We start from the raw sequence: 27360 nt of genomic DNA on the forward strand, positions 1-27360 counted from the left end.
TTCGTAGAGAAGCCGGTTACATTACTGATGTCAAGCGCAGTATGGATGTTCTTGCTCTGCTTGTTCGCAACAGGGTGAAGGATGTTAGCACTAGAAAATGGAATCGTTTCCCACTTCCAGTTCTCAATGCTTGAATTAGATGCAGAATAGAGTTTCCTTTACTTTGTCCCAACAACAGAATAGCAACCCTTATTGCACTAGTGAGACATTTTCATTTAACGTATCAGTCAACCTTGTGGCCTCAATAATAGTTTTAAATATCAAATTAGGGCAGTTGTGTTGTGGGCCCACATACATCAGGCCTTTTCACACCGAGTCAGTTTTATATTTAGTACTCATGTAAACATAATAGCAGCTACAATGCTGCTGTTAGTTTTAGATTGCTTAAAAGAAAAAAGGTTTTTAAGAACCAATTCTGTAAATATGTACTCAGAAACCATCACAAAATTAGACTGGGTAGACATTCTGTACTAGGATGAATACTTACCATCTGGTTATTTTCACTGCTAGAGAGGGAATTAAAGTGGAAGACTGCAGAAAGACAAAAGAAAGAAAATATAGAAATGGGATACTATACTCCACTGGACTGCACAGAAATGAGCAAAAACACTACTGCAAGAGTCAGGGCTGTCAGGGAATCACAATAACTAGAGTAGTTTTTAAAAAAGACTCCATCTGGAGGGCAAAATTAAAAAGAAGTACAACAAGAATTATTAGACCAAGCAAAATACTATTAAACAATTGAAAGCAGAATGGTGACCAACATTCAAAGTGCCTGCTTCCCCTATCTGCAAAAAGTCAATTAAAAATTAAAGGGAACGAAAGAGGTTTTTGAACTAGTTTAAGAGAAAAAAGTTGTGAAAGAGCAAGTAGACCATCTTAGTTCACTTCTTAGTGAGAAGCTCAAGACCAGCTTTGGCAGAGGTTTGAAAACAGACTGCATTCCTGCTGCATCTCAGCTAGGAAGTGGTGTGTGACCTAAGGAGATTTATGCATTGAAAAAAATGCCAAGAATTTCTGATGATGAAGAAGATAAAAGTTGAAGGTTGTGGGTTAAAAAATGTTGAAATACAATTAAAAACTACCAGTGGTAGAAAAAAAAGACTGATGAAAAATCATAAGCACCATGACCTCGGGTCTTTCTTCAATCTTTCCAGCACTGATCCCAGTATACTCATTTGAAGAAAAGTTGAGATCCATTCTTTAAAAAGGAAGTTATTTACCAAGTTTGGGAAGAAAAATGTTTTAATGAATAGCAGCTGGAATTATGGACAGGACACATCTAAAGGTAGACGGTAAAGCTCCTAGTATATGCAATTTGAAAGGAATACAGCATACGTTAAAGTTGCTCTTACACAATAAAATGCTTTGTTATGGAGATAGATGTTACATTCCCTTTTATTCCATTCTTGCAGAATGGAGGTTTAAAGTAGAATGGAAAAAGTTTTACACGAGTTAAAATTCTACACATAATTTTGAAAGATGTGCAGAATATCATTTCTGAAGAAAATTAAACAATACTGGTTATTACCTCTTGTTCCTCAAATATTGGTTGATATTTTTCCAGCGACAGCTTTTTTAGGATACTGGATAATTCATCTGGGGAGAAAAATAATAGAGCACGCGTGTGCTATCAGCGGAGATTACTTTAAATCATACTTATTTGGACTATGTTAAGGTTGTCATGATGCAGTAAACTTTGAGAAGGAGGCAAGTCAGAAATACTGTATGGACTCAAAGGACAAGCCTAATAGAAGAGGACCTCCCTCACACAGTTTCCAGCCCCAATAAAGAAAACACAAACTACTATCCAAACACCATGGCTTCCAAGGATATGGGAAATGTGATTTTAATGCATTCTGGCTGTTTGACGTGCTGCCACCACGACAGACAGAAGCAGGAGAATCCAAAATAGACAGAAGGAAACCTGCAAGGAGCAGGTGAATGCACACACCAGAGCAAGCTATCACCCACCACAATGGTTCATGTACAAGACAACTCGCCTACTTTCAAGCCCCAAACTGTCAGCAAATTTCTAGGTTTACACACAAGTATAAAAAACCTTTCATGCAGTAAAACGTCCCAAGGCCCTTCACAGGATCGATTATCAAACAAAATTTAACACCGAGCCACATATAAGGAGATAGTAGGACAGATGACTGAAAGCTTGGTCAGAGGTAGGTTTTAAGGAGCATCTTAAAGGACGAGAGAGGTGTAAAGGTGTGGAGAGGTTTAGGGAGGGAATTTCAGAGCTTAGGGACTAAGCAACTGAAGGCACGTTCGCCAATGGTGATTCGGGGCAAGAGCAGGAAATGTCACTGTTAGAGTCATCAATGTACCAGAAAACAAAAAGGTGAGGGAGGGGGCCTGAACAGGACTGGAACAAAGAATGCTCCACATATCCCACGAAAAGGCAGGCATAGCTAGGAGCTTCCGGTCGCCTGGCATTTTAATTCTCCGGAGCACTCCCACTTGGACTGCTAGGTCCTTGGCCTCCTACTGTTCCAATGAAGCTCAAAGTAAGCTCGAGGAACAGCACCTCATCTTTCCATTAGACACTTTACAGCCTTCTTGACTCAAGACGGAGTTCAACAATTTCAGACTATAACCTCTGCCCCCATTTTTTCGGATGGCAGCTATTGATTCGGATATTCCCATTTTTTGTTTCTTTACCTGTCCCATTACCATCTCCTTTTGCCTTGCACCATCATCTCTTGTCATTTAATCGCTCCAGCCTTCCACCCCATCAGACCTTCTCTTTTGTTCTTTCCTCCCCTCCCCCTGCCTCTGTACTTGCTTAAAAACTGTTACATCTAAACTTTTCCAGTTGACAAAAGGTCATCGACCTGAAACATTAACTTGGTTTCTCTCTCCACAGGTGCTGCCTGACCTGCTAAGTATTTCCAGCATTTTGTGCTCCATATCCAATTGTCTAGGTACTGAACCGTATGACTCATGACCATTGTCTGAATATTGCTGTTAATAGTTTAAATGGTTTATTGTAAAACTCAAGGGCTTTTCATTGTGAAAAAAAGTGAATCCATGAAACAGCTGATATTTTCAGCAGCACCGGTGGCACACCACACGAGTGTATAGGCACATTGTACCACACGTAGTGCAATAAAGTTTTAGCCCAGAAATCCCTGATCTCTGCCAAATCCCTCGAGGGGGAAGTGGGGGGGGGGGGGGGGGGGAAATCCCTTTCTTACACATATGCATTACCTTCATCTGTGAGGGTTCCACTACTGGACCCACCACTGCTCTTAGACTGCTGATGTGAAGAGGAGGACACTGATGATTCTCCCTGGGGACTTTTCGGGGTGGGGGATGGTGATGGAGTCAGAGTAGGAGAGGTGCTCTTCGAATTTGACGATGTTCCAGACGATGGACGCTCTTTGTCACATTTCTGTATTAGCAAAATAAATAATTGATATGATTTTACACTCTGCAATGCTAGTGCGACAATAGTTTAATATGTTTGCAAGCGCACAAACATTCTAGTGTACTGCCCAGTGTCAAGCAGCCTGCGTTTCTTATCAATGCAGTACAATACGAACGCAAGAAAATAATAGGCAGGAAAAGGCAAGCTGGTCCATCAAGCCTGCCCCACACTCAGGATGTCTGGAGCATCATGACGGGACAATTCCTTCCCCTCCCCAAGCCATGTACTTTCCTGGGAGGCGCAAAAAAAAACACACCCAGGGCTAATAAGGGAGAAAAACGCTGGAAAATCCCCCTCCAGCCAAATCAGGCAATCAGAAATCAGTCCACGACATCAATGACTTGCATAAAAATTCAGTACATAACTCACTGCTCAATTAATTTTTTTTTAACTGATCCGTAAAGCTGGAGGGGAGGGAGCACTTGTGAATTTGTATATTTGACCTTTTACCAATTGACTAGCATAATCCTTTTTATTGAGGATATAAAAGTAACCTTTCGACTTAGATTACATTCCCTTTTTCTTGCAAAAATAGATAAGTATATAATACTCCAACTCCGTGGCTGTTCCACTGTTTGATAGTTGCCAATGCAGAAAATGTTGACCAAAATTCTGATTCCATAATAATCTGGATTATTATAATCTTGCAACAAATAAAGCTACGAGAGTCATTTTCAGAGTATGGCCTTTATTGCTATTGCAAATAAGACCAAACGTTGCACCATTCAAATTATCGTCTTCACAATTCCCCAAGACTAAATTGCAGCTGTGACAATCAGTCTAGTCTGAACTAGTTCTATGACAGATTTTATAACTGATTTTAAGCCAAGACTACAAAAAGTTACCTGAACAATGCAGTTACCCACAGTTGGCGAGGCTGGCAGTTCAGGAAGGCTGGTTTCCACAGGAGTTGGTTGAGGCACAATCTCAGACCGGTTTGTTTTTAATTCAGGTAAACCTGCTGCTTTTCGCCTTTGGGCTGCAATTTGCGACAGGACACTATCTGAACTTCCTCCTATAAATGTAAAAAAAAAGAAAATTTACATACATTTTTATGGTTAAATTCCTAAATTGCTGGTAAGAAGGAGTTACTGAGTAGAAGGTTACAGAAACATCCTTTACTCAACTAAATCCCAATCTCAGCCATGTTGTGCAGAAAGCCACTGAGCGCAAGTAGAGGGATAGCTGAATGGTGAGCAGCCATTGGCCTATGCTCATGACTTCCAGCAGCCTGAGAGTGACACTAATGGAGCCCCGGAAGCAGATTGCCTATTTTCCCCATGCTCCCACGGCTGGAAAAGACCGCTAGTCCATCTAGTCCATCTTATAGCTGTCCTAACAATTGTAACTGATTGTGTGCTTCATTTCAAGAAATTACTCCAACATGGCCTTGAAAAGATCCAAGAAACTTGCCCCTACAACTTCCCTTAGTATGTTGTTTTAAGAAATGTAACCCTTTTCAGCTTACACTGACACCTTATTCTGATGTCCTGTACCAAATTGATCTTCTGCATCCTAGCTTTATTAATTTGATGAATAACCTCATGCTGTCATGACCAACCACCTCCTTAAACCATTCTCCTTTGATCACCTCACTTTAAACACCAAGTACAAAGAGCTCATGGATTTCTTAGTTAGAGATCAAGACCATCCTTGTACTTGCCTCCGCTGCGTATTCTCCTTCCTTATGCCTCCAAACTCACTTTCCTCTGCTTGAACGTGTCGTCACCTCCCAGCTCCATCTCTCCCATAACTTCCTGCTTGAATACCTCCAGTCTTGCTTCCAAACTTCTCATTACAATGAAACAGCTCTAACCAAGTCACCAACAATATCCTCTCTAGCTGTGACATTATCCCATCATGGTTCACCATACCATCCTCCTCCAACACCTCTCCTGTCATCCAGCTTCATTAGACTGTCCTCACATGGTTCCATTCTGATCCAACTAACTTCTGTTCCTTGGCTTCTTCCTCTTCCTCATCTACCTGATGCTACTTGGTGACATCTGTATGACACACTTCAAAGATATCACTAAAAGTCCAAGTGAACAACTATCTACCTCTTAGCTACTTTATCAAAATAAATCTATTAAATTGCTCTGACAGGACTTTCCTTTCACAAATCCATGTCAGCTCTAACCAATTGGTTTGTATCACCTTAAATGTTCCACCAGCTATCCTTCCAATTGATTCTAAAATTTTCCCCAGTATTGACAGAAGAAGAACTGGTCTATGGTTCCCCTGATTCCCTATAGATTCCTTTCTGCAGTCTTTCTGATAATCCATTTATCTGAGAAATCCCTAAACATTTGAGCCTTATGGTTCTGCTGGCCCATCACGTGCACCAAGAACCCTAGGGTGAATTCAGCCCAGCCTAGGTGCTTTATTCATTTGTATCTTATTCAAGTATCCAGCCATTGACTTTGTAGTAATACCGATTCTATTACGCCCATCATTCTGACCACCTTGGTAGAAAGTTTTATATAATGAACATAACGCAAGTAAAATCCACTTCCTTCCTGAAAAAAACCTCCATCAATGTCAAAGACAAGCAGACTGCGGATCGACTGTAAACATGGGTAACCGACCTGGGCTCCGATTCACAACGCTCTGAATTACAGAAGCTTTGCAGTAAAAAGTGCAAAGGGTTGCCCCTGGTGATAGGTGGTCTGATCTTCCAATTAGACAAGGAACAGCAATAGTCAAGCTTCATCCAAATCTCTGATGGGACTAAATGGCAAGGCCAGAATTTTAATGCAATTTTTTACGACCACCAGCCCCTCACCACTTACTTAAGTAAGCCTAGATGCTTGGGCCCTGGTGCAGAGACACCAGAGCTAATCTGCCTTGACCTATCAATGAGTACCCAAGTCCCATAGGAACTGGATCTGTCCCTAGGATCTATGCTTAGAACAGCCATAATGCTCCACTGGTGGTGCTCAAAACCATCAATTAGTTCCACTTTGCATTCATAATAAGGTGGATGTATTAGCTGCGCAAATAGATGTAAACGGATATGATGTAATTGGAATTACGGAGACATGGCTCCAGGGTGACCAAGGCTGCGAATTCAACATCCAGGGGTATTCAATATTCAGGAAGGACAGGCGAAAAGGAGGTGGGGTAACATTGCTGGTTAAAGAGATTAACACAATAGTAAGGAAGGATATTAGCTCTGATGATGTGGAATCTGTATGGGTAGAGCGGAGAAATACCAAGGGGCAGAAAACTTTAGTGGGAGTTATATACAGACCCCCAAACAGTAATGCAGAGGTTGGGGATGGCATTAAACGGGAAATTAGAGACACGTGCAATAAGGGCACAGCAGTTATCATGGGTGACTTTAACCTACATATAGACTGGGCTAACCAAATTAATAACAATACTGTGGAGGAGGAATTCCTAGAGTGTATACGGGATGGTTTCCTGGACCAATATGTCAAGGAACCAACTAGAGATCAGGCCATCTTAGACTGGGTATTATGTAATGAGAAAGGATTAATTAGCAATGTTGTTGTGCGAGGCCCTTTGGGGAGGAGCGATCATAATATAGAATTCTTCAGTAAGATGGAGAGTGAAGTAGTTGACTCAGAGACTAGGGTCGTGAATTTAAATAAAGGAAACTACGATGGTATGAGGCGCGAGTTGGCTAGGATTGATTGGGGAACGTTACTTAAAGGGTTGACGGTGGATAGGCAATGGCAAACATTTAAAGATCGCATGGATGAATTACAGAATTTGTTGATCCGTTTGGCATAAAAAAACAAAAAAGGTGACTCAACCATGGCCAACAAGGGAAATTAGGGATAGCATAAGATCCAAGGAGAGGTCATATAAATTGGCCAGAAAAAGCAGCAAACCTGAGGATTAGGAGCAGTTTAGGATTCAGCAAAGGAGGACAAAGGGATTAATTAAGAGGGGGAAAATAGAATAGGAGAGTCAGCTTGCAGGGAACATAAAAACTGACTGTAAAAGCTTCTATAGATATGTGAAGAGAAAAAGATTGGAGAAGTCAAGCGTAGGTCCCTTGCAGTCAGAATCAGGGGAATTTATAATGGGGAACAAAGAAATGGCTGACCAATTAAATACATACTTTGGTTCTGTCTTCACAAAGGGGGACACAAATAACCTTCCAGAGATGTCGGGGAACATAGGGTCTAATGAGAGGGAGGAATTGAATGAAATCAGAATTTGTAGGGAAATGGTGTTAGGGAAATTGACGGGATTGAAGGCCGATAAATCCCCAGGGCCTGATAATCTACATCCTAGGGTACTTAAGGAAGTGACCCTAGAAATAGTAGATGCATTGCTGGTCATCTTCCAAAATTCTATACTCTGGAACAGTTCCCATGGATTGGAGGGTAGCTAATGTAACCCCACTATTTAAAAAAGGTGGTAGTGAGAAAACGGGGAATTATAGACCGGTAAGCCTGACATTGGTAGTGGGGCAAATGCTAGAGTCCATTATAAAAGATGTAATAGCAGAGCACTTGGAAAACAGCGACAGGATCGGACAAAGTCAACATGGATTTACAAAAGGTAAATCATGCTCGACTAATCTACTGGAATTTTTTGAGGATGTAACTGGTAGAATAGATAAGGGAGAACCAGGGGATGTGGTGTATTTGGACTTTCAGAAGGCTTTCGATAAGGTCCCGCATAAGAGATTAGCGTGCAAAGTTAAAGCACATGGGATTGGGGGTAAGGTACTGACTTGGATAGAGAACTGGTTGGCAGACAGGAAGCAGAGAGTTGGAATAAACGGGTCTTTTTCCGAGTGGCAGGCAGTGACTAGTGGGGTACTGCAGGGATCGGTGCTAGGACCCCAGTTATTCACAATATATATTAATGATCTAGACGAGGGAACTAGATGTAATATCTCCCAAGTTTGCAGACAACACAAAGCTGGGTGGGCGTGTGTGCTGTGAGGAGGATGCAGAGAAACTCCAGTATGATTGGGCAGATGCAGTATAATGTGGATAAATGAGAGGCTATCCACTTTGGTGGCAAAAACAGGAAGGCAGATTATTATCTGAACGGCAATAGATTGGAAAATGGGGCAGTGCAACGAGACCTGGGTGTCCTTGTGCACCAGTCGCTGAAGGTAAGCATGTAGGTGCAGCAGGCGGTTAAGGCGGCAAATGGTATGTTGGCCTTCATAGCGAGAGGATTCGAGTACAGGAGCAAGGATGTCTTGCTGCAGTTGTACAGGGCCTTGGTGAGACCACACCTTGAGTACTGTGTGCAATTTTGGTCACCTTATCTGAGGAAGGATGTTCTTACCATGGAGGGAGGGCAGCGAAGATTCACCAGACTGATACCGGGGATGGTAGGAATGATGTATCAAGAGAGATTGGGTTGATTAGGCTTATATTCGCTAGAGGTTAGAAGAATGAGATGGGATCTCATTGAAACTTATAAAATTCTAACAGGACGAGACAGACTAGATGCAGGAAGGATGTTCCCGATGGCGGGGGAGTCCAGAACCAGGGGTCACAGTCTAAGGATAAGGGGTAAGCCATTTAGGACGGAGATGAGGAGGAATTTCTTCACCCAGAGAGTGGCGATATGGAATTCTCTACCACACAAGGCAGTTGAGGCCAATTCATTAAATATATTCAAGAAAGAGTTAGATATATTTCTTAAGGCTAAAGGGATCTGGGAAGAAAGCAGGGACAGGGTACTGAATTTGGATGATCAGCCACGATCTCATTAAATGGCGGAACAGGCTCGAGGGGCCGAATGGCCTACTCCTGCTCCTATCTTCTATGTTTCTTACTCATTTAAGAAGCCTTTTCATCAGAGGACATTTGAAGCCTGCAGTTCCTGGGAGAAGTCTGAAATATAAAACCAGCTGTACTTAGAGCAGTATGCTCTGGCCAACAAAACATGTGTAAAGACATTTCTGTTGCCCTCTGTTCTAAATCTCTTACATTTAACTTTATATTTATGGCCTCTCAACTACTGGAAATGATATGCTTATATCTAGCTTGTCCATCCTTTAATAATTTTAAACACTTTGCCTGTAATGACCATTGTTCTAACAAAAGCGCCACAATTTATCAAGTCTTTATATTTGTATTAATAATGCACTGAACCCAGCGACTTGGCTAGATACCTGCAGAAAACTTTCACAAAAATTGACAAATGCAGAATGACAAATATCTTCCCTTGGAATGCACCCTTTACATTGTTCAGGAAGAGGCAAGTCATAGGCAAAATCCCAATCTCAAAAACATGTTGACATCTTCTCTTGCAATTTTGCCCGCTAACACTGTGGATGGCCAACCCATATTCTGCAGTATATAGCGAATGTCAAAAAATTACAAAATGTTTCATGCCATCACAAAGCTACTTATGAATGCTCTTAAAAACTCAAATGGAATTACCCCTCCATAACTCACTCCCCAAGTATATGCATTATGTGGAAGCTATTCTGTTAAACCATATGCGTGAACCTCTAAACTACAGTGTACTTCTGATAATTCAATCAAATTTGTGCTAAAAAAAAATTATTCAATAATTTAAATTAGGATGCATAAATAACACAATGTGAATTTAGTGCTTAAATAAATTGAATCAGATTTGAATTATGCAACTTTGAATCAAGAGTAAACTGTAAATGGTTCAAACTTACTTTACAAGGCTAATTTCATTGTACATTTTAACACAATCCTAAACTGCTATACTACCGTATTTACAATAACATTTTTCTAACCAAATTGTTTTTAATATTACAATGTACCATATGTAGTGGATACTGTTCCATGTATATTCTAAATAAATGCATATAACTGTGGAACTTCAAGCTAGACTTTTAAAAAGCATACTGCAATGTAGTCACCTTAACAATAAATATTTTATATAGTAAAATTACATTATAGAAGCTCCATCCACTGGACACACTTAAAAATAATTTACTTCAGTTATGTGCAGAAACTAGAGAAGCTGGGTTGTTCTCCTTAGAGTAGAGAAGGTTAAGGAGAGATTTAATAGAGGTGTTCAAAATTATGAGGGGTTTTGATAGAGTAAAGAAGGAGAAACTGTTTCCACTGGCAGGCAGGTCAGTAACCAGAGGACACAGATTTAAGATAATTGGCAAAAGAATCAGAGGCAAGATGAGATTTAAAAAATATATATATAGCAGGGCTATGGGGAAAAGTCAGGGGAATGGGATTAATTGGATAACTCTTTCAAAAAGTTGGCAGAGGCACGATGAGCTGAATGGCCTCCTTCTGCCCTGTAAGATTCCATGATTTTTCTGGATATAGAAGTCTACACTAAAGCACTGAAATGTTGTCCACCCTGACAAGTACAAAAATTGACCCGAAATGACCTGCATCTCTTAAAAACAAAAGATTGAGTGCTGAGCTCAAACTGCTAGATTCAATTTAATCTGATCAGATTCACTATCCACACTGACCACTAGAAGGCACTAATGTAGGCACAAAACGGCTTTTAAAGAAGCGGACGAGATACCCCTCAGACCTGAGCGGTTATGTGGTTCACTGATGCAATGTCTACTGATGCCAGCCACTCCATTAGATCCACCAGAGGAATGTGGGGAATAATTGAAATGTCCAGAGTTTGGAGGAGAAGCTGGGCTCCTGGTAAGATTTGGAATAGGAGGAAGTTTAATCGATCTCCCCATCCTGCTGACAGAGGTCTGAAATAAATAAGTAAATGATAAATCAATCTAACTGTTTGTAACATTTACTGTACACATTTTTATTTATTCTAAAAATTCAATTCCATCAGAATAAAAATCATTTTGGGGAAAAAAGAACCTTCCCCCCAAAATGTTTATGAATTAGGATGCCCGAGTATATCAAGTGACAATATAACGAGCTGTGCAGGTTTTAAAGTGCAGATAACTAGCTTTCAGATTTTAACAAAAATATGAGGTTAGAAATTACGGTCAATGCTAATAGGCAAACTTGTTCAAACGATATTCGTCTGTCTTAAATAACTTGTTAAAATACAAGAATGTGATACGAATACATTAAGCATTTATCTTCCAACACGCAACCATAATTTCTAGCCTATAGTTGAATTATATCTCACCTTTTGACGGTCTTGAAATACTTTACAGCTATCAACTGTGTACTATGTCTAGTTTGTAAAGTTAATAAACATACATGTACAACAGCATTTGATTAAACCATGTAAGCATTTTGGCTACACCAGAAAAATACTCTGAGGAATATTCAGTTTCTCACCAAAATATTTGAGAGCATTTAAAGTTACAAGTGAATTACAGCTAATTTTCTAAAAGAAAACTACTTGTGACAGGCAGAATATTCAGTTTACTACATCGGACGTTTGGGGCTTCAAACATAAGTTTTATGTTTTTTTAATTAAAAGCTGGAGAAGTGAAGAAACTTACTGTGAAACTTGAGTGGCGATCAATAAATCAAAATATAGCAATATGGAAATATTTATATAGTTGCCCACAAAACCGAAGTTCAACATGAGCCACAAGATTTGAGTTAGTGACTGGCATTCACTCCCAGCTTGGTCACTCGAGTTTTCAAAGTAACTCACGAGTGGAATACAAGTCATTTTGCATGATTCTTGGTCAAATATCCAGTTTATCCCATGTTCGATTCAGTAAATTACATGTAAATATTTTAAGTGCAAATTTTAATGATGCACAGACTGACCGTTTCTGTGAAGTCAGTTCCCTGCTCTCAACAGTGTTATTTGTCCTCAGTTAGGATACTTCCATTAATGCAAGAAAATATTTAATGTTACTTGTACATGCTGAAGTCTCTATCTACTCAAACTTGCTGCAACATCCATTACTACCTACTGGAAGGCTTTTCCCACAGACAAATGTGTTACAGCTTAATAAAACATTAAAAGAATCTTACTATGTCAGAATTTCCGCTGCTGTTGAAGTTGGGTTTTGCAAGCCTGCGGGGCATAGATAGCCCAGTATGCTCCATTTTGCCCTCTTTGTTCATTCGTGTCCTGTCAGAGCTCCATAGTTCAAAGTTTGATGGAGGCAAAAATGGAGGAATAACAGCTTTCAGCTTGTCACTGGGAAGACGAGTGAAGGGTGCACCATTTCTCAACTGAAATAGAAGGATGTCTTAAACAAAAGCACAACAAATACTTTTACAGCTTTAAATCACCTTCTGAAATCGACTGTATGCATTTTACATTAGTTATAAGTGTACATTAAAGATCCAAAACACACACTTGACAATGCTTGGTCTACAATTCCTTGCATCCCCATTTGAACAGTGCATTTACCAAATAGAAATTATGGAAATCCAGTCATGGTAATTTTAATTTTAATCAAATGAGTTTATCCTTTACTAAAAAACCAAGTTGTATGGAGAATAACGGATAGCAGGAGATCCCAACATAATCTCTTTTGAGGGACTCAGTGTAGTCATGATTTAGCAGACAGTCCTTTCACTTGTTGGATTTTTCTCTCCTGCTCCTTCTCAATTCCTCCTCTTCTTCCCTGCAATTTCACCACATTAAAATCAAGACTCATGACAGAATCTCGTAATCCACTTCATTCTTTCCCAGTAGCCCAAATTGTGGAACTTCTTACCTCCTCTCAGTTTTCCCCTCCTTCTAAAACCTTCAGGCTTTTAAACCCTGGCTTAGTGTCAATCAATCACTACTTCCTGGATCACCAGGTCATCTCTCTTACTCTCTTCTAACTTGACATTGTCATAACCTATGGGTCTTGGTCCTTTACATTGATTTCTCAATTTAGAAAGAGAAACCTGGGCATAAATTCAATTCAGAAAAACAGATTTAAGATCTCTGATTTTGGATAGTCTCAACATAGGTTCCAGTGCCATAGACACATTTCACTAAACTAGCAATCTCATTCAGGAAATCCACAAGGATAACTAATATGGGAAATGGACACTGTCACAACAATGCAGTGTGGGAAGTCTTCTGAAGTTGGGACAAAAGAGCATGTTGGGCAACAGTATGAAGAGTTTTGGTATCAAGCATAACCAATTGGGAGAAGAAAATCTCTGAAATGATTCTATTAGCAGCACTAATATCCTTCACCTCGAAAAGCAATAAGATTCAACTATAAATTTGGGGGGAAAAAATCTCATTTACTTGCCAGCTTCAATATGGCATCATCCAAAGTGAGTGATTTTCTTGTAGTCAGTCCTATATATTAATTTTTATAATGTACAGTGTGATAAGCAACAGTTATATCATCCCTGAAAATTTCAACTTGGATTTCACAAATACATGATTAGTGGAACGAACCATTACCCCAGATACAAATTCATAGCCTACCATAGTGGTGAGAAGAATGTCATCTTTTTCTGCACCAGTATGGCCAAGTCCTATAAAGTAGATTTAAACAAAACAAAATACACACATGTTGAATTGTGTTAAGTTTGATATTGGTTACTCTGGTACTTAGTTTATTCTACAACCGGTTATCTAGTCAAAATCAAAACAGATACAAGGTATAGTTATTAGAAATATTAATAGGAAATCTATCCCCATATAATGTTTACCGCGAACAGTAGCATAGTGGTAATCTCACTAGGCTACTAATCCCGAGGCCTGGGCTAACGATCCAAAGACATCAGTTCAAATCCCATCACAGCAGCTGGGGAATTTCAATTCAGTTAATTAAATAATTTGGTCTGGCCTACAGGCGATTCCAGACCCACAGCAATGTGGTTGACTCATAACTGCCCTCTGAAATGGCTTAGCAGCCACTCAGTTGTAACAAACCGCTACGAAACAAAATAATAAGAATGAAACCGGACCACCCGGCATCGACCTCGGCACTGGCTACAGACACGGCAACGGCACACCCAACCCAGTTGACCCGGCAAAGTCCTCCTCATCAACATCTGGGGACTTGTGCCAAAATTGGGAGAGCTGTCCCACAGATTAGTCAAGCAACAGTCTGACATAGTCATACTCACAGAATCATACCTTTCAGTGAATGTCCCATACACCTCCATCACCATCCCTGGGTATGTCCTGTCCCACCGGCAGAACAGATCCACCAAGGGTGGCGGCACAGTGGTATACAATCGGGAAGGAGTGGCCCTGGGAGTCCTCAACATTGACTCCGGACCCCATGAAGTGTCATGGCTTCAGGTCAAGCATGGGCAAGGAAACCTCCTGCTGATTACCACCTACCGCCCTCACTCAGCTGATGAATCAGTAGTCCTCCATGTTGAACACCACTTGGAAGAAGCACGGAGAGTAGCAAGGGCACAGAATATACTCTGGGTGGGGGACTTCAATGTCCATCACCAAAAGTGGCTCGGTAGCACCACTACTGACCGAACTGGCCAAGTCCTGAAGGACATCGCTGCCAGTCTGGGCCTGCGACAGGTGGTGAGAGAACCAACATGAGAGAAAAACCTACTTGACCTCGTCCTCACCAATCTACCTGTCACAGATGCATCTGTCCATGACAACATTGGTAGCAGTGACCACCACTGTGGAGACAAAGTCCCGTCTTCACACTGAGGACACCCTCCATCGTGCTGTGTGGCACTACCACCATGCTAAATAGGATAGATTCAGAACAGATCTAGCAGCTCAAAACTGGGCATCCATGAGGCGCTGTGGGCCATCAGCAGCCGCAGAATTGTATTCCACCACAATCTGTAACCTCATGGCCCGGCATATCCCTCACTAACATTACCAGTAAGCCAGGGGACCAACCCTGGTTCAATGACTGAGCATGCCCGGAGCAGCACTAGGCGTACCTAAAAATGAGGTGCCAACCTGGGGAAGCTGCAACACAGGACTATGTGCATGCTAAAAAGCAGAAGCAGCATGCTTTAGACAGGGCTAAACAATCCCACAATCAACGGATCAGATCAAAGCTCTGCAGTCCTGCCACATCCAGTTGTGAATGGTGGTGGACCATTAAACAACTAATAGGAGAAGGAGGCTCCATGAATATCCTCATCCTCAATGATGGTGGAGCCCAGCATGCGAGTCCAGAAGACAAGGCTGAAGCGTTTGCAACCATCTTCAGCCAGAAGTGCTGAGTGGAAGATCCATATTAGCCTACTTCGGCCACCATCACAGAAGCCAGTCTTCAGTCAATTCGATTCACTCCACATGATATCAAGAAACGGCTGAACGCACTGGATACAGCAAAGTAATGGAAGGTGTCATCGACAGTGCTATCAAGCAGCACTTGCTCACCAATAACCTGCTCATTGATGCCCAGTTTGGTTTCCGCCAAGACCACTCGGCTCCCGACCTCATTACAGCCTTGGTCCAAACATGGACCAAGGAGCTGAATTCTAGAGGTGAGGTGAGAGTGACTGCCCTAGGCAGCATTTGACCGAGTGTGGCATGAAGGAGCCCTAGTAAAACTGAAGTCAATGGGAATCAGGGGGAAAGCTCTCCACCGGTTGGAGTCATACCTAGCACAAAGGAAGATGTTTGTGGTGATTGAAGGTCAATCATCACAGCCCCAGGACATCGCTGAAGGATTTCCTCAGGGCAGTGTCCTAGGCCCAACCATCTTCAGATGCTTCATCAATTAACTTCCCTCCAACATAAGGTCAGAAATGGGGATGTTCACTGATGACCGCCGTGTTCAGTGCCATTCACAACTATTCAGATAATGAAGCAGTCCATGCCCGCATGCAAGAAGACCTGGACGACATTCAGGCTTAGGCTGATAAGTGGCAGGTAACATTCGCGCCACAGAAGTGCCAGGCAATGACCATCTCCAACAAGTGAGAGTCTAATCACTGCCCCTTGACATTCAATGGCATTACCATCACCGAATCCCCCACCATCGACATCCTGGGGGGTCACCATTGACCAGAAACTTAACTGGACCAGCCACATAAATACTGTGGCAACAAGAGCAGGTCAGAGGCTAGGTATTCTGCGGCGAGTGTCCCACCTGACTCCCCAAAGCCTTTCTACCATCTACAAGGTACAAGTAAGGAGTGTGATGGAATACTCTCCACTTGCCTGGATGAGTGCAGCTCCAACAACACTCAAGAAGCTCGACACCATCCAGGACAAAGCAGCCCACTTGATTGGCACCCCATCCACCACCTTAAACATTCACTCCCTCCACCACCGGCGTACCGTAGCTGCAGTGTGTATCATCTGCAAGATGCACTGCAGCAACTTACCAAAGCTTTTTCGGCAGCACCTCCCAAACCCACGACCTCTTCCACCTAGAAGGACAAGGGCAGCAGGCGCATGGGAGCACCACCACCTCCAAATCACACACCATCCTGACTTAGAAGTATATCGCCGTTCCTTCATAGTCGCTGGGTCAAAATCCTGGAACTCCCTACCTAACAGCACTGTGGGAGTACCTTCACCACACGGACTGCAGCGGTTCAAGGCGGCGGCTCACCACCACCTTCTCAAGGGCAATTAGGAATGGGTAATAAATGCTGGCCTTGCCAGCGACACCCACATCCCACAAACGAATTAAAATAAAAATTTCAATCATTTATATTATTTCAACCACTGTACAGTTCTTTCAGCTCCCACATGGTATACAAGTGCTGAACACACAACAGAGCAGCAGTTCACTTTGCCTAGTGCTGACAATGTATGCCATTACCTAGCAAGACCATGGGGAATGGTTGTGTGAGAACATTATGTACAGAGGATGCATCATTGGAAAATGAAGACAATTCAACAGGGTAGGTAATGTTTGTTTCTTCTTAAATCAGTAGTACTGCCGGAGCGCAGGGCCCACGTATCCCAGAGGCACAGGCGGTTCGCCGCGCCCCATGGATCACGTGGGCCATGGGGAGCCAATCAGAGAAGGGAATCTCCATTCATACATTTGACAGGAAGACCTGTCAAATATGAATAGAGATCACCCCCAAAAACATAGTAAAACTTCAAATAAATTTTAAAAAACCATCACATTTTTAAAATGACTAAATTACATAAATTAACTATTTTAAACAAAGATTTAAATTTTGGAAAAAAAAATAAAGTTTTTAACAGGGCTAAAAATAAACTTACCTTTCTTTAAAGTATTTTTAAATGATAAATCAATGGAAAAAAATTTATTTTTTTTACTTTTTCCAACTCTTATCCTGGTAAAAGCAGGCCTTGTGCCTGCTTTTACCAGGCGCAAGAATTGTAAGTGTTTTCTGCGGGTGGAGGGTCTCCAAAAAACAGAACACTCCACCCGCAGAGACCCTGCTCCAGGGCAGCCAGAGGATCTGTCGAGAGCTTTCTTGACAGATCAGAAATGCCGGTTTCCAGCGCATGCGCAGTGCGTACCTGAAACCGGCATTTCCAATGTCCCTACGGGTGAGTACACAGCGCGTACACACCCGTAGGGACCGGAATATCCAGCCCAATATGTACCTCAGGGGCCTCTCAACCAGGCAAAGCACTGGTGTTCAATCTGTCCTGGCTTTATAGGTCACATTTGCCAAGATGTGGCAAATTCATGCTGTCGAAGTACTTTGCTTCGGACCTTGAAGCTAGTGTGGTGGGAGGAGAGGTGGAAGAGAGAATATTCCACCAGTTTGGGTGAGATTCAAACCCAAATTTCAGAGGTGAAGTAATATTGCGTAAACTCAATGTACCACCTAGTTCTCATATTCACTCAGTAACTTTAGGCAAGGGCTCCAAAACAAACATGAACATGGAGTCCCAGGATAGGGTGGGAAGGGAAACAAGAAAACAACATTTTTTTTTAGAAACAGAAAAGGGCCATTTGGGCCAACAAGTCATCTCTTTTCATCAATCCCATCCACCCACCTTCTCACCACACCCCTCAATTAATTTTCTCTCAAGAAACACATCCATTGTCTCCTAAATCCATTCATATTGCCTGTTTCAATGACCATCCCCAGCAACTTACAGCATAACTCCTACCCACTGGGTGAAAAAGTTCGGCACGACATGGGAAGTGCAAGAACATGGATTTGTGAATGCAACCCTTGGATAAGACGCAGAGCAACTTGATTCTCAAAAACTTAACAGGTAACCCATACATTTCATGGAACAGGTACTTAAGCCTGTAACAGCTTTAATACCATGTTATTGTTAGTTTTAATTAATTGCGATACACAGGTTTTAAGTGTATAATTAAAGATTAATTTAATTACAAATTGCAGTTTTGTTGTTTATTTTTCAGGCAATATAAAAATGTTCATTTTCAAAACAAATTTCCTCACCACTGTCCATGTTTTTTGATGTCCAAGCCATAGATGAATCAGTATTGGCCGTAGACATCATCACTGCTGAATGATTCCAGCCATCCTTCAGGCTGGCTTTCATTGTTGAATCCAGTCCCACTTCAGGTTCATCTGGAAAAGGGGCAAGCCGGTTTGTGGAAAAGCCATGTCGGAGTGTCCTAGTCAGTTTCAGTTTACGGAATCTGTTGGACATTCTGTTCCACCAAGACTACACAGAATAGAGAAAACGATTATTTCAAGTGACCAGCAGTCAATTGAAGCCAATCAAAAAGACCAAGAGCAATAAATCAGTCAATTGATCTGCTCTGCTGCAGATCAATTTGTTTAAAAAGCTGAAGAATGGCTCCGTTCTTGGGAATCCCACGTGATGCTGGAGGTTGCCATTTTCCAGTCACGAATCGATTACGATGCTTAATTGCGCTGATTTTTTGGAGATTAAATGTTCGGGCTTATGCTAATGAGTTTGTGGAAACTTCAGCTTGGCAAAGCCAGCAGTGCACATTTTAGGTGCATTTTGCCAATAGTGCCCCCTAGCGAAAATGCCACTCAAATAATTTTCAGCAGTTCCTATGTTAGAGCTATATGATGGGTGACTGCATCTACCAGTTTGTCTTCATTAATCTTTCTGGGGTATGCTTCATTAGGAACCATTGGTAGATCAATAGAACACAAGCTGTATCCACTTACGATTCTAAATCCTTCTCCCGCCCCAAAGCCTGCCATTACTTACATTACAAAAAAAAGGTATTTTTTCTTCCCTTCGGTTCTCAGTGGATTTGAAGTTTGGAAGCAAAGTGCCTCAAACATCCCTCGAGCCCAGGCAGAAACACAAGTTCCCTCAGCAATACACACAAAAAAACATCAGCCCATACACCTTTAGTTCAGAATTTCCATCTGTCTTCAACAATTTCAACCAATTTTTTTTTTTATTGGCATACAGCATTGATGTCACTGTACCCCAAGTTCCACAGGAGCAGAAAAAAAACTCAATGTATACACCCTCTCTCACATACACACAAACAGAATTTGTTAACGGGCTACAACTCCCATGTCCTTTGTTACCTGGCTGTCAAGTGATATGGGCTGTGCAATGCAGTGGGTCTACAATAGAACTACAACACATCTCAGACAGAATTTGTTCACTGCGTCTAAAAATCTCCAACATCAAAGGACAAATGACATTTTTAACTCAAGCCCCAGGCCTCAAGACAGAAGAGCAGGCCTATGTTGGAGAAACTTCTTGCTTAAGGGATAAATTGTGTTTATGTGCTTATCAGATTATGCAAGTTATTGTTAGCTGTATACACTTAGCTGTGTGAGGAGGAAAATGGCAGCTGATAATAATTAGGAATTATTTGAGCAATTTGATTGGTTTGTTTTGCTGTAGTTGTTGTTTCCAGATTGCTTGGTTGGAAAGAGTAACTTCAGTGATATTATGGTGCTTGGTTACCGCTAGTAAGAAGCTTTGCAATCTGTCTACTAAATGGAACTGTTTTTCATTGCTTTCTATTTAGTACATGATTTTGATAGTAGTTACTTCAGGTAATAATGATTTTTTTTGGCCAATGGCCATGTGATTTTTTTTTATAAAAGAGGTGCATGCTTTAAGGTATGATGCCTTTGATTTGGGGGAAGGGTGCATATGGTAGCTGAAAAGATTTGGAAAGAAGTTTGAGATATATGCTTTATCATTTTCCAAGAACCAAAGTGTGTTCCTTACCCACTGCAGACAGATAAAAGTTGTGTAACTGTGTTATGTAAAGGGAACAAGTCAATCTGTGCACGCAACGAGGGGAATGGGCAGCCTGGAATCACATGGCTGCATCATTCTTTTATCCAGGGGATGGGGAGCAAGTGGCAATGTGGTTCAATTGTGTAAAAAAAAACAAGGAAAATGCAGGGGCCAAGTTTATGTAAAAAAACTAGTTACCTACACAGCCTTAATAATGGCTTCCTGGCTTTTTGCTGAACATGGATGAAATCACAACTGGACAGAGAAGGAAACTACCAATAAACAACTAGCTTAAAATTTAAAAAGTATTAGAGAAAGCTAAAGCTGTTCATTTCCTGCTGGCTTCCTCCGAGCTTGATAACTTGACCTCTCCAAGGGGAGAAACCAGAGATTTATAGGCAGCTGTCAATCTGCAAACCACCCTTAGAGACAGCAATTAATCACTAACATCTGGAGTGACCACTCACCATAATTAAACTGTGACCTTAAAGGATTAGGCCAAGGTAAACAGAACTCAACCATAGCAGAATAGTGTGTTATAATGCACTTGTGGCAAGTCAGTTCTTTTATAATAACAAAATGACACCATGGGAGATTATATTAAAATTAGTATACACAATCAATTCCATGTCATAGAGGACCATAAGCATCTGCAAAGCAAGAAAACACCATCATCCTCTATGTCTGGCTAGTTAATGAAACCAGGGTGAGCCAAGGAAAAGGAGTTTCTTTTTAAAGCACCACATCTTAAAACTTACAAAACAATGCCACCACAGAAAAAACTTGGATCAAACAATAATGATACCTTTAATCCCCCCTTGTCTTCTGGAGGCACAGGAATGTTTAAAGACAGTTTACTTTTTGAACGAGGCATCGTCTTGGATTTTGGTTTGCTCTTCTCTTTATCTACTTGCATGCAGACAGACGCCAGAAGCCGCACAAGTTCTGTATCTAATGGACAGTAAAAAGGTTAAAATTTTACCAAAAAAAAGTTTTTGATCACTCTCTGTAAAAGATAGAGACTGCTACAAAATTAGAGCTTTTCTGGGGGGGGGGGGGGGGGGGGGGGAGCGCTACACACCTCTAGTTTATGAATAGCAAAGGTAAGGAGCCATGTTAAGCAGCATTCAACACCACTGTTGTTATGGCCTCAATCACACAAAAGCATCCTTCACTACAGCAGAAAATGGTTTGTTTTTGCATATTTAACCAACATTGACAAGTTAGTAAACTAAAGGGAAATAGTTCAATGCAATTACACTAGGCTAGATCTGAACTTGGATCTTAGGGTGAAGTGACAATGTTCTAACCATATATAGGTCTATTTTTTTTGTTGGTTGGCTAAAACTTAATTGGCCAATGAAGGCATGAACTAGAGTTTTGGCATCAGTGAGGAGTAGGGCAAGCAACAGGCATTACTGTGGAGATGGAAGAAAACAGCCTTGGTGACTGATTGGATGTGGGAAAGGGTGGGGGGAGGAAGGCGGGATGAAAATCAAGCAGTGCGTTGAGGCTCGTCACTGCAAGGCCAGACTTTTTGAAGGCTCTCCTTACTAGTTTCCCCGCTGTCAAAAATTACAACTTCTAAGTCACACCTCTCCAACACTCCCATCACCTCGTCCTCATCAAGCTATACTGGACTTCTACACTATATTTGCACTGCTTTCCTCAATTTTCAAAGACTTTTGACCCAGTGCCTTGTATAGCCCTCATGCTATGTGAATGCACAGCCAAATCCTGGATTTTATCTGGGATACATACACCAGCTCTAAAGGTAAGTGTATGGGTAGACGAGAGACTCACTGAGCCCATCTCTCTTGAAACAGAAGTGAGGCAATCTTGTCGATTGTCATCTCCCATTTACAATATCCATCAATGACGTGTGGAATTAAATAATATGGCAAAGACAGGGAGTGTCTGTTCCAGGCATTTCTGAAAGCACTGCAGCATCACATATGATGGTGCATTAATGGAAGACTTGCATGTGAATCGACTGCACTTCACCTAACATTTTGAACAATGAGCTAGTGAGACATGGTAGTGAGTGCTAAGAGGTTGAAGAGGAGATCTGGACGAGGATACAAAGAAGCATTTGCTCTAATTATTGAGTCATTTAGTTATGCCCAGATACCTGGGGGTCCAGGTGAGTAACAGCTTCAGCCTAGATATAGTTCATGTCTTTAACAGCCCACTAATGAGTATTCTTCTCGGATTGCCTGGGGGGATGGGACAGTAGGGGAAAGATATATGTGGAGCTTCTTCGAGGTCAAGGTGGCACACCTGGCAGTGGAAGGTCATATCCAAGCCAATTTTCTGTGGTTGACTTGGTGATCCAATACCTGAGCCAGGACAGTGTTGATGATTGACCCACTAGCCTAGATCACTAATGGAAACTAGAGTAGGCTGTTGCTCAGGATCAGGATTGTTCCCACTCAGCTCCAGATAACCTGTAAGCCAATGCCCCGATAGGGTGGCCTAGCTGTATACTGTGCTGGTAAGTGGAGTGGTTTCACTCAATTAAACACCAGTAATACCCCTGTAAACACTTGGGGATCTCCAAACCATGGCTCTCCGCTTTGCCATATCTCTTCAAAGGCTTTCTTAAAACCCTTTCTACGACCATGCTTTTGCATCACCTGCTCCTTTTTCTCTCGGACGTGTCTATTTGCAACACCAAAGTTCTGATTGGTCCCCTTGGATGACAAGGCCGGATTGCTGATTGGTCCCCTTGGAGGACTGCGCACGCACGACCGGATCGAGTGCACATGCGCAGTACCAAACAGGCGCGCAGAGGGTGTCAAAAAACACTGTGCAAATAATCACTTTGTTTTCTCACGCTTGGTGTCGGTCAGCGCTTTGCGTTCATAATTGTACGGCAGTTATAACAAAACTGCTTGGTGTCGGTCAGCGCTTTGCATTCATAATTGTAAGGCAGTTATAACAAAATGTGCAACATTTGGCTAATATTAAATCACTTCTCTATGTTGTTGGTTTTGAATAGATTTTACTATTAGGCAAACAATATAAATAACGGTGATTGTTGTTGTGGATAATAGTAACAATCTATACAAAACCAAAGAGAGAGAAATTATTCAATGTTGCTCATTGTTATAACTAGCTTAAAATTATGTTGTACAATTTACAGTGAACATCTAGGTCTTTGTTCAATTTACCTGGATCATTTAGCAGCATTACAAGATCAAATGCAGTTACTCCATTTTTGGCACGGAGGTTGACATCTGCTCCTTGATTCAACAAGTACTTCACAACATCTTTACTCCTTAAAAACCAAGTGTAAAAAAAAAATACTGCATTATATTGTCACTCTGCAAATATCCTAAACTACAGTATATCAAAATAAGGGAATGAAAGTCTTTCCTTCTCAGTATTCAAATAGACCAACTTGTGATTTTACAATATGAAAGTTCAAGGAGGTATATTTATCATAGAATCCTCATGATCTCAAACTCTCGACATTGGAGAAACCCATGCACAAACACACCAAGCACTGAATATTGCAGTATTGAATAATGTAGAAAGATGTAGAGCTGTAACAGTACTACCAGTAACTTTGGATTTAGTGATAGAAAAGCCAAATCTTTCTAGCTGGCAAAGGCTAACTAAACAAATTAACGCTGAACCAAAAGCATACACTTGTTCCCTACAGTCAAACTTAATTTTAAAAAAGCACTCATCCTGGCCCTTGCTGAAGCTTCATTAATGCAAAATTTAATTAGGGGTTCCTACAACTTCCTCAAGCAGAATATCGGCAGAAATATGAAATTAATAGATATATTAAAATGAAAGTTGGTTTTATGTACCCATGGTAAGTAGCTTGCATTAAGGCTGTCCACCCATGTACACCATCTTGCTTGTCAATATCAGAGTTCCTCTCACTAAGAAGCTGTACAAGGTTTAGCTGACCTGTCATGGCAGCAATCATTAATGGAGAGGCACCGTCTGCATTAATGACATTGGCCTGATTTGCATCTTCATCAAGAATCTCCTTCACCAACTGACAGCTTCCTATTTACAAACAAAGCAAATGCAGAAGAAACATACGGATTACAGAAGGGCTACAGCAAATTATGAAAATAATTTTTTGCAAAAATATTTAAAAAGAGGAACTTTACTGTAGGCACAGCACTACAAAAACTTGCGTTATATAGCACCTTTATTAAGATAATAAAAATCATCCCAAGTCACTTCAAATTTGAACAGGTTTGGGGAGGAGTTAAAAGGGGTAAAGAAACAAATGCCAATGCATGATAGGAGAGGAGACCAAAAGCTGGGTCAAAAAGAGAGACGGGTTTTAAAGGGGGGGGGGGGGTGGAAGAAAGAAGTTACACGCAGACAAAGGAAGGAATTTCAGAGTACGGCCAAGGTAGCTAAAAGATCTGCTACCAATGTTGGGGTGAAAGGAAGGATGGGAAGCAAAAAGACTAAGTTAGAGGGATGAAAGATGCAGGAGAGGGTACAAGGCAAGAGGAAGTTGCAGCAAATCAGTGGGACGAGTTTGGGGAGCATTTTTATGAAGTAGATGAAATTTTTAAATGCAATGCATTGGGAGGCAGAGAGTCAATGTAGGTCAACGAGGATGGGTGATGGGTAAGTGGGACTGAATACAGGACAGGATACAAATGGGTGAGTTTTCGACAAGTTGAAGTAATGAAATGTGGAGAAAGGGAAGCAAACAAGAAGGACATTAGACAAATTAGGAACTAAAATATAACAAATGCGTGAATGGGGGTTTCTGCAGGTGGTTGGGCTGAGTAAAGGTTGGAGACGGGCAATGTTGTGGAGGTGGAAGTAGGCAGTCTTGGGTAATGCACAAGATGTGGAGCTCAGCTCTGGGTGGATCAGTCACAGAGGATGTTATTTGTGACTTTGGCCAGGGTGTCCTAAGTTTTGTGAGCAAGAAGAAAGCCAGGCTAAGGGATTTGAACAACTTGCATTTATATAGTGCCTTTAATGTAGTAAAACATCCCAAGGGGCTTCACAGGAGCATTATCAAACAAAAAATTGACACTGACCTAGAGAGATGATATTAGGACGGGTAACTACAAGCTTGGACTAACAGGTAGGTTTTAGGGAGAGTCTTAAAAGGAAGACAGAAGTGGAGAAATTTAGGGAGGGAATTCCATAGCTTCATAGAATTTTACAGCATTAAGAGGCATTCGGCCCATTGTGCCTGCTCTTTGAGCGAGCTATCCATTTATAGTCTCACTTCCCCATTCTTGCCCCACAGCCATGCAAATGTTTCCACCACTCTATCAGGCAGTGCATTCCAAATCATAACAGTTTGCTGCATAATTTTTTCCCTCATCGCCCCTCTGGTTCTTTTGCCAAGTTTTAGGCCTAGATGTTTGAAGGCACGGCTGCCAATGATGGGTCGAAGGGAATGGGGGGGATGTACAAGAGGCCAGAGTTGAAGGGACGCAGAGTTTAGAGGGCTGGAGGAGGTTAGAGATAGGGAGAGGCAAGGCCATGGAGGGACTTGAACACTTGAATGAGAATTTTACTATCAAGTCGTTGGTGGAACAGGAGCCAATGTAGGTCAGCGAGCACAGGGGTGATGTGTAAATGTAACTTGGTGTGAGTTAGGAGATGGACAGCAGGTCTTCCCAATGTTTAATTGGACAAAATTGCAGCCCCTCCAGGACTGAATGTTAGACAAGCAGTCTGACAACACAGAGGCAGCGAAGGGACCAAGAGAGGTGGTGGTGAGGTAGAGCTGGGTATTGTCAGCGTACGTGAAACCGGACATTGTGCCTTTGGATAATGTCACTGAGGGCCAGCATGTAGATGTGAAATACAAAGGGGCTAATGATAGATCCTCTAGAGGTAATAGTGTGGGGGCAGGAAGAGAAAACACTGCAGGAGATTCTCTGGCTATAACTGGATAGGTAAGAATCAGGCAAAGGCAGTCCCACCCACCTGGACAACCAAGGAAAGGCATTGGAGGAGGATGGTGTGGTCAACCGTGCCAATGGATGCAGAATAGTTGAGAAGGATGACGAACAATAGTGCATCACGGTCAGTCACAGAGGGCGTCATTTGTGACTTTGATTAGGGCCACTTCAGTGCTATAGCAGGGGTGGAAACCTGATTGACGAGGTTTAAAGACAGAGCGACAGGAAAGATGGACATGGATTTGGGAGGCAGCATCACATTCAAGGAGAGGAAAGGGAGGTTGAAGATGAGATGGTTGTTTGCAAGGATAGAGGAATAAGTGGCAGTTTTTTTTTGAGGAGGGATGTGATGACAGCAGATTCGAAAAGGAGGGGCCAGTGACTTAAAAATTCATTCATGAAATGTGGGCGTCGCTGGCAAGGCCAGCATTTATTGCCCAACCCTAGCTGTCCTCGAGAAGGCAGTGGTGAGCCGCCTTCTTGAACTGCTGAAATCCACATGACGAAGGTACTCCCAACAGTGCTGTTAGGTAGGGAGTTCCAGGATTTTGACCCAGTGACGGCAAAGAAATGGCAATATAGTTCCAAGTCAGCATGGTGTGACTTGGAGGGAAACTTGAGTAGTGTTCCCATGCGCTTGCTGCCCTTGTCCTTTTAGGTGGTAGAGGCTGCAGGTTTGGGAGGTGCTGTCTAAGAAGTCTTGGCGAGTTGCTGCAGTGCACCTTGTAAATGGTACACACGGTGGCCCGGTAGTGGAGGGAGTGAATGTTTAAGGTGGTGGGTGGGGTACCAATCAAGCAGGTTGCTTTGTCCTGGATGGTGACAAGCCTCTTGAGTGTTGTTGGAGCTGCACTCATCCAGACAAGTGGAGAGTATTCCATCACACTCCTGACTTCTAATCTTGTAGGTGGTGGAAAGGATTTGGGGAGTCGGGGGGGGGGGGGGGGGGTGGGGGTGAGTCACTCACCGCAGAATACCTAGCCTCTGATCTGCTCTTGCAGCCACAGTATTTGTGGCTAGTCCAATTAAGCTTCTGGTCAATGGTAACCCCCCCCCAGGATGTTGATGGTGGGAGATTCAACTATGCCATTGAATGTC

General features: G+C 41.9%; 1 protein-coding gene across 2 annotated transcripts in view; it reads right to left on the minus strand.

Moving 5' to 3' along the window:
- The window catches only part of anks6 (ankyrin repeat and sterile alpha motif domain containing 6), a 48317-nt gene that overhangs the window by 10075 nt on the left and 10882 nt on the right, over window positions 1-27360 (minus strand). Inside the window, exons 3-13 of one of the 2 annotated variants that reach the window (XR_015078532.1) lie at window positions 24172-24376; window positions 23524-23630; window positions 21156-21301; window positions 18598-18826; window positions 13727-13776; window positions 12316-12519; window positions 10931-11108; window positions 4288-4457; window positions 3223-3406; window positions 1532-1599; window positions 488-531 (exon numbers count right to left, since the gene is read on the minus strand). Coding sequence is in view for 1 of the 2 variants with exons in the window: in XM_085989062.1 (XP_085845188.1) it covers window positions 1532-1599; window positions 3223-3406; window positions 4288-4457; window positions 10931-11108; window positions 12316-12519; window positions 13727-13776; window positions 18598-18826; window positions 21156-21301; window positions 23524-23630; window positions 24172-24376 (1541 nt within the window). In the remaining variant the exon portion in view is untranslated. The remainder of the gene's footprint in view (window positions 1-487; window positions 532-1531; window positions 1600-3222; window positions 3407-4287; window positions 4458-10930; window positions 11109-12315; window positions 12520-13726; window positions 13777-18597; window positions 18827-21155; window positions 21302-23523; window positions 23631-24171; window positions 24377-27360) is intronic. The other variant, XM_085989062.1, reaches the window with a different exon arrangement.

The sequence above is a fragment of the Somniosus microcephalus genome, chromosome 5 (genome assembly GCF_052327205.1).
Source record: "Somniosus microcephalus isolate GS21.2 chromosome 5, FLI_Smic_1.0, whole genome shotgun sequence".
NCBI lineage: Eukaryota > Metazoa > Chordata > Chondrichthyes > Squaliformes > Somniosidae > Somniosus > Somniosus microcephalus.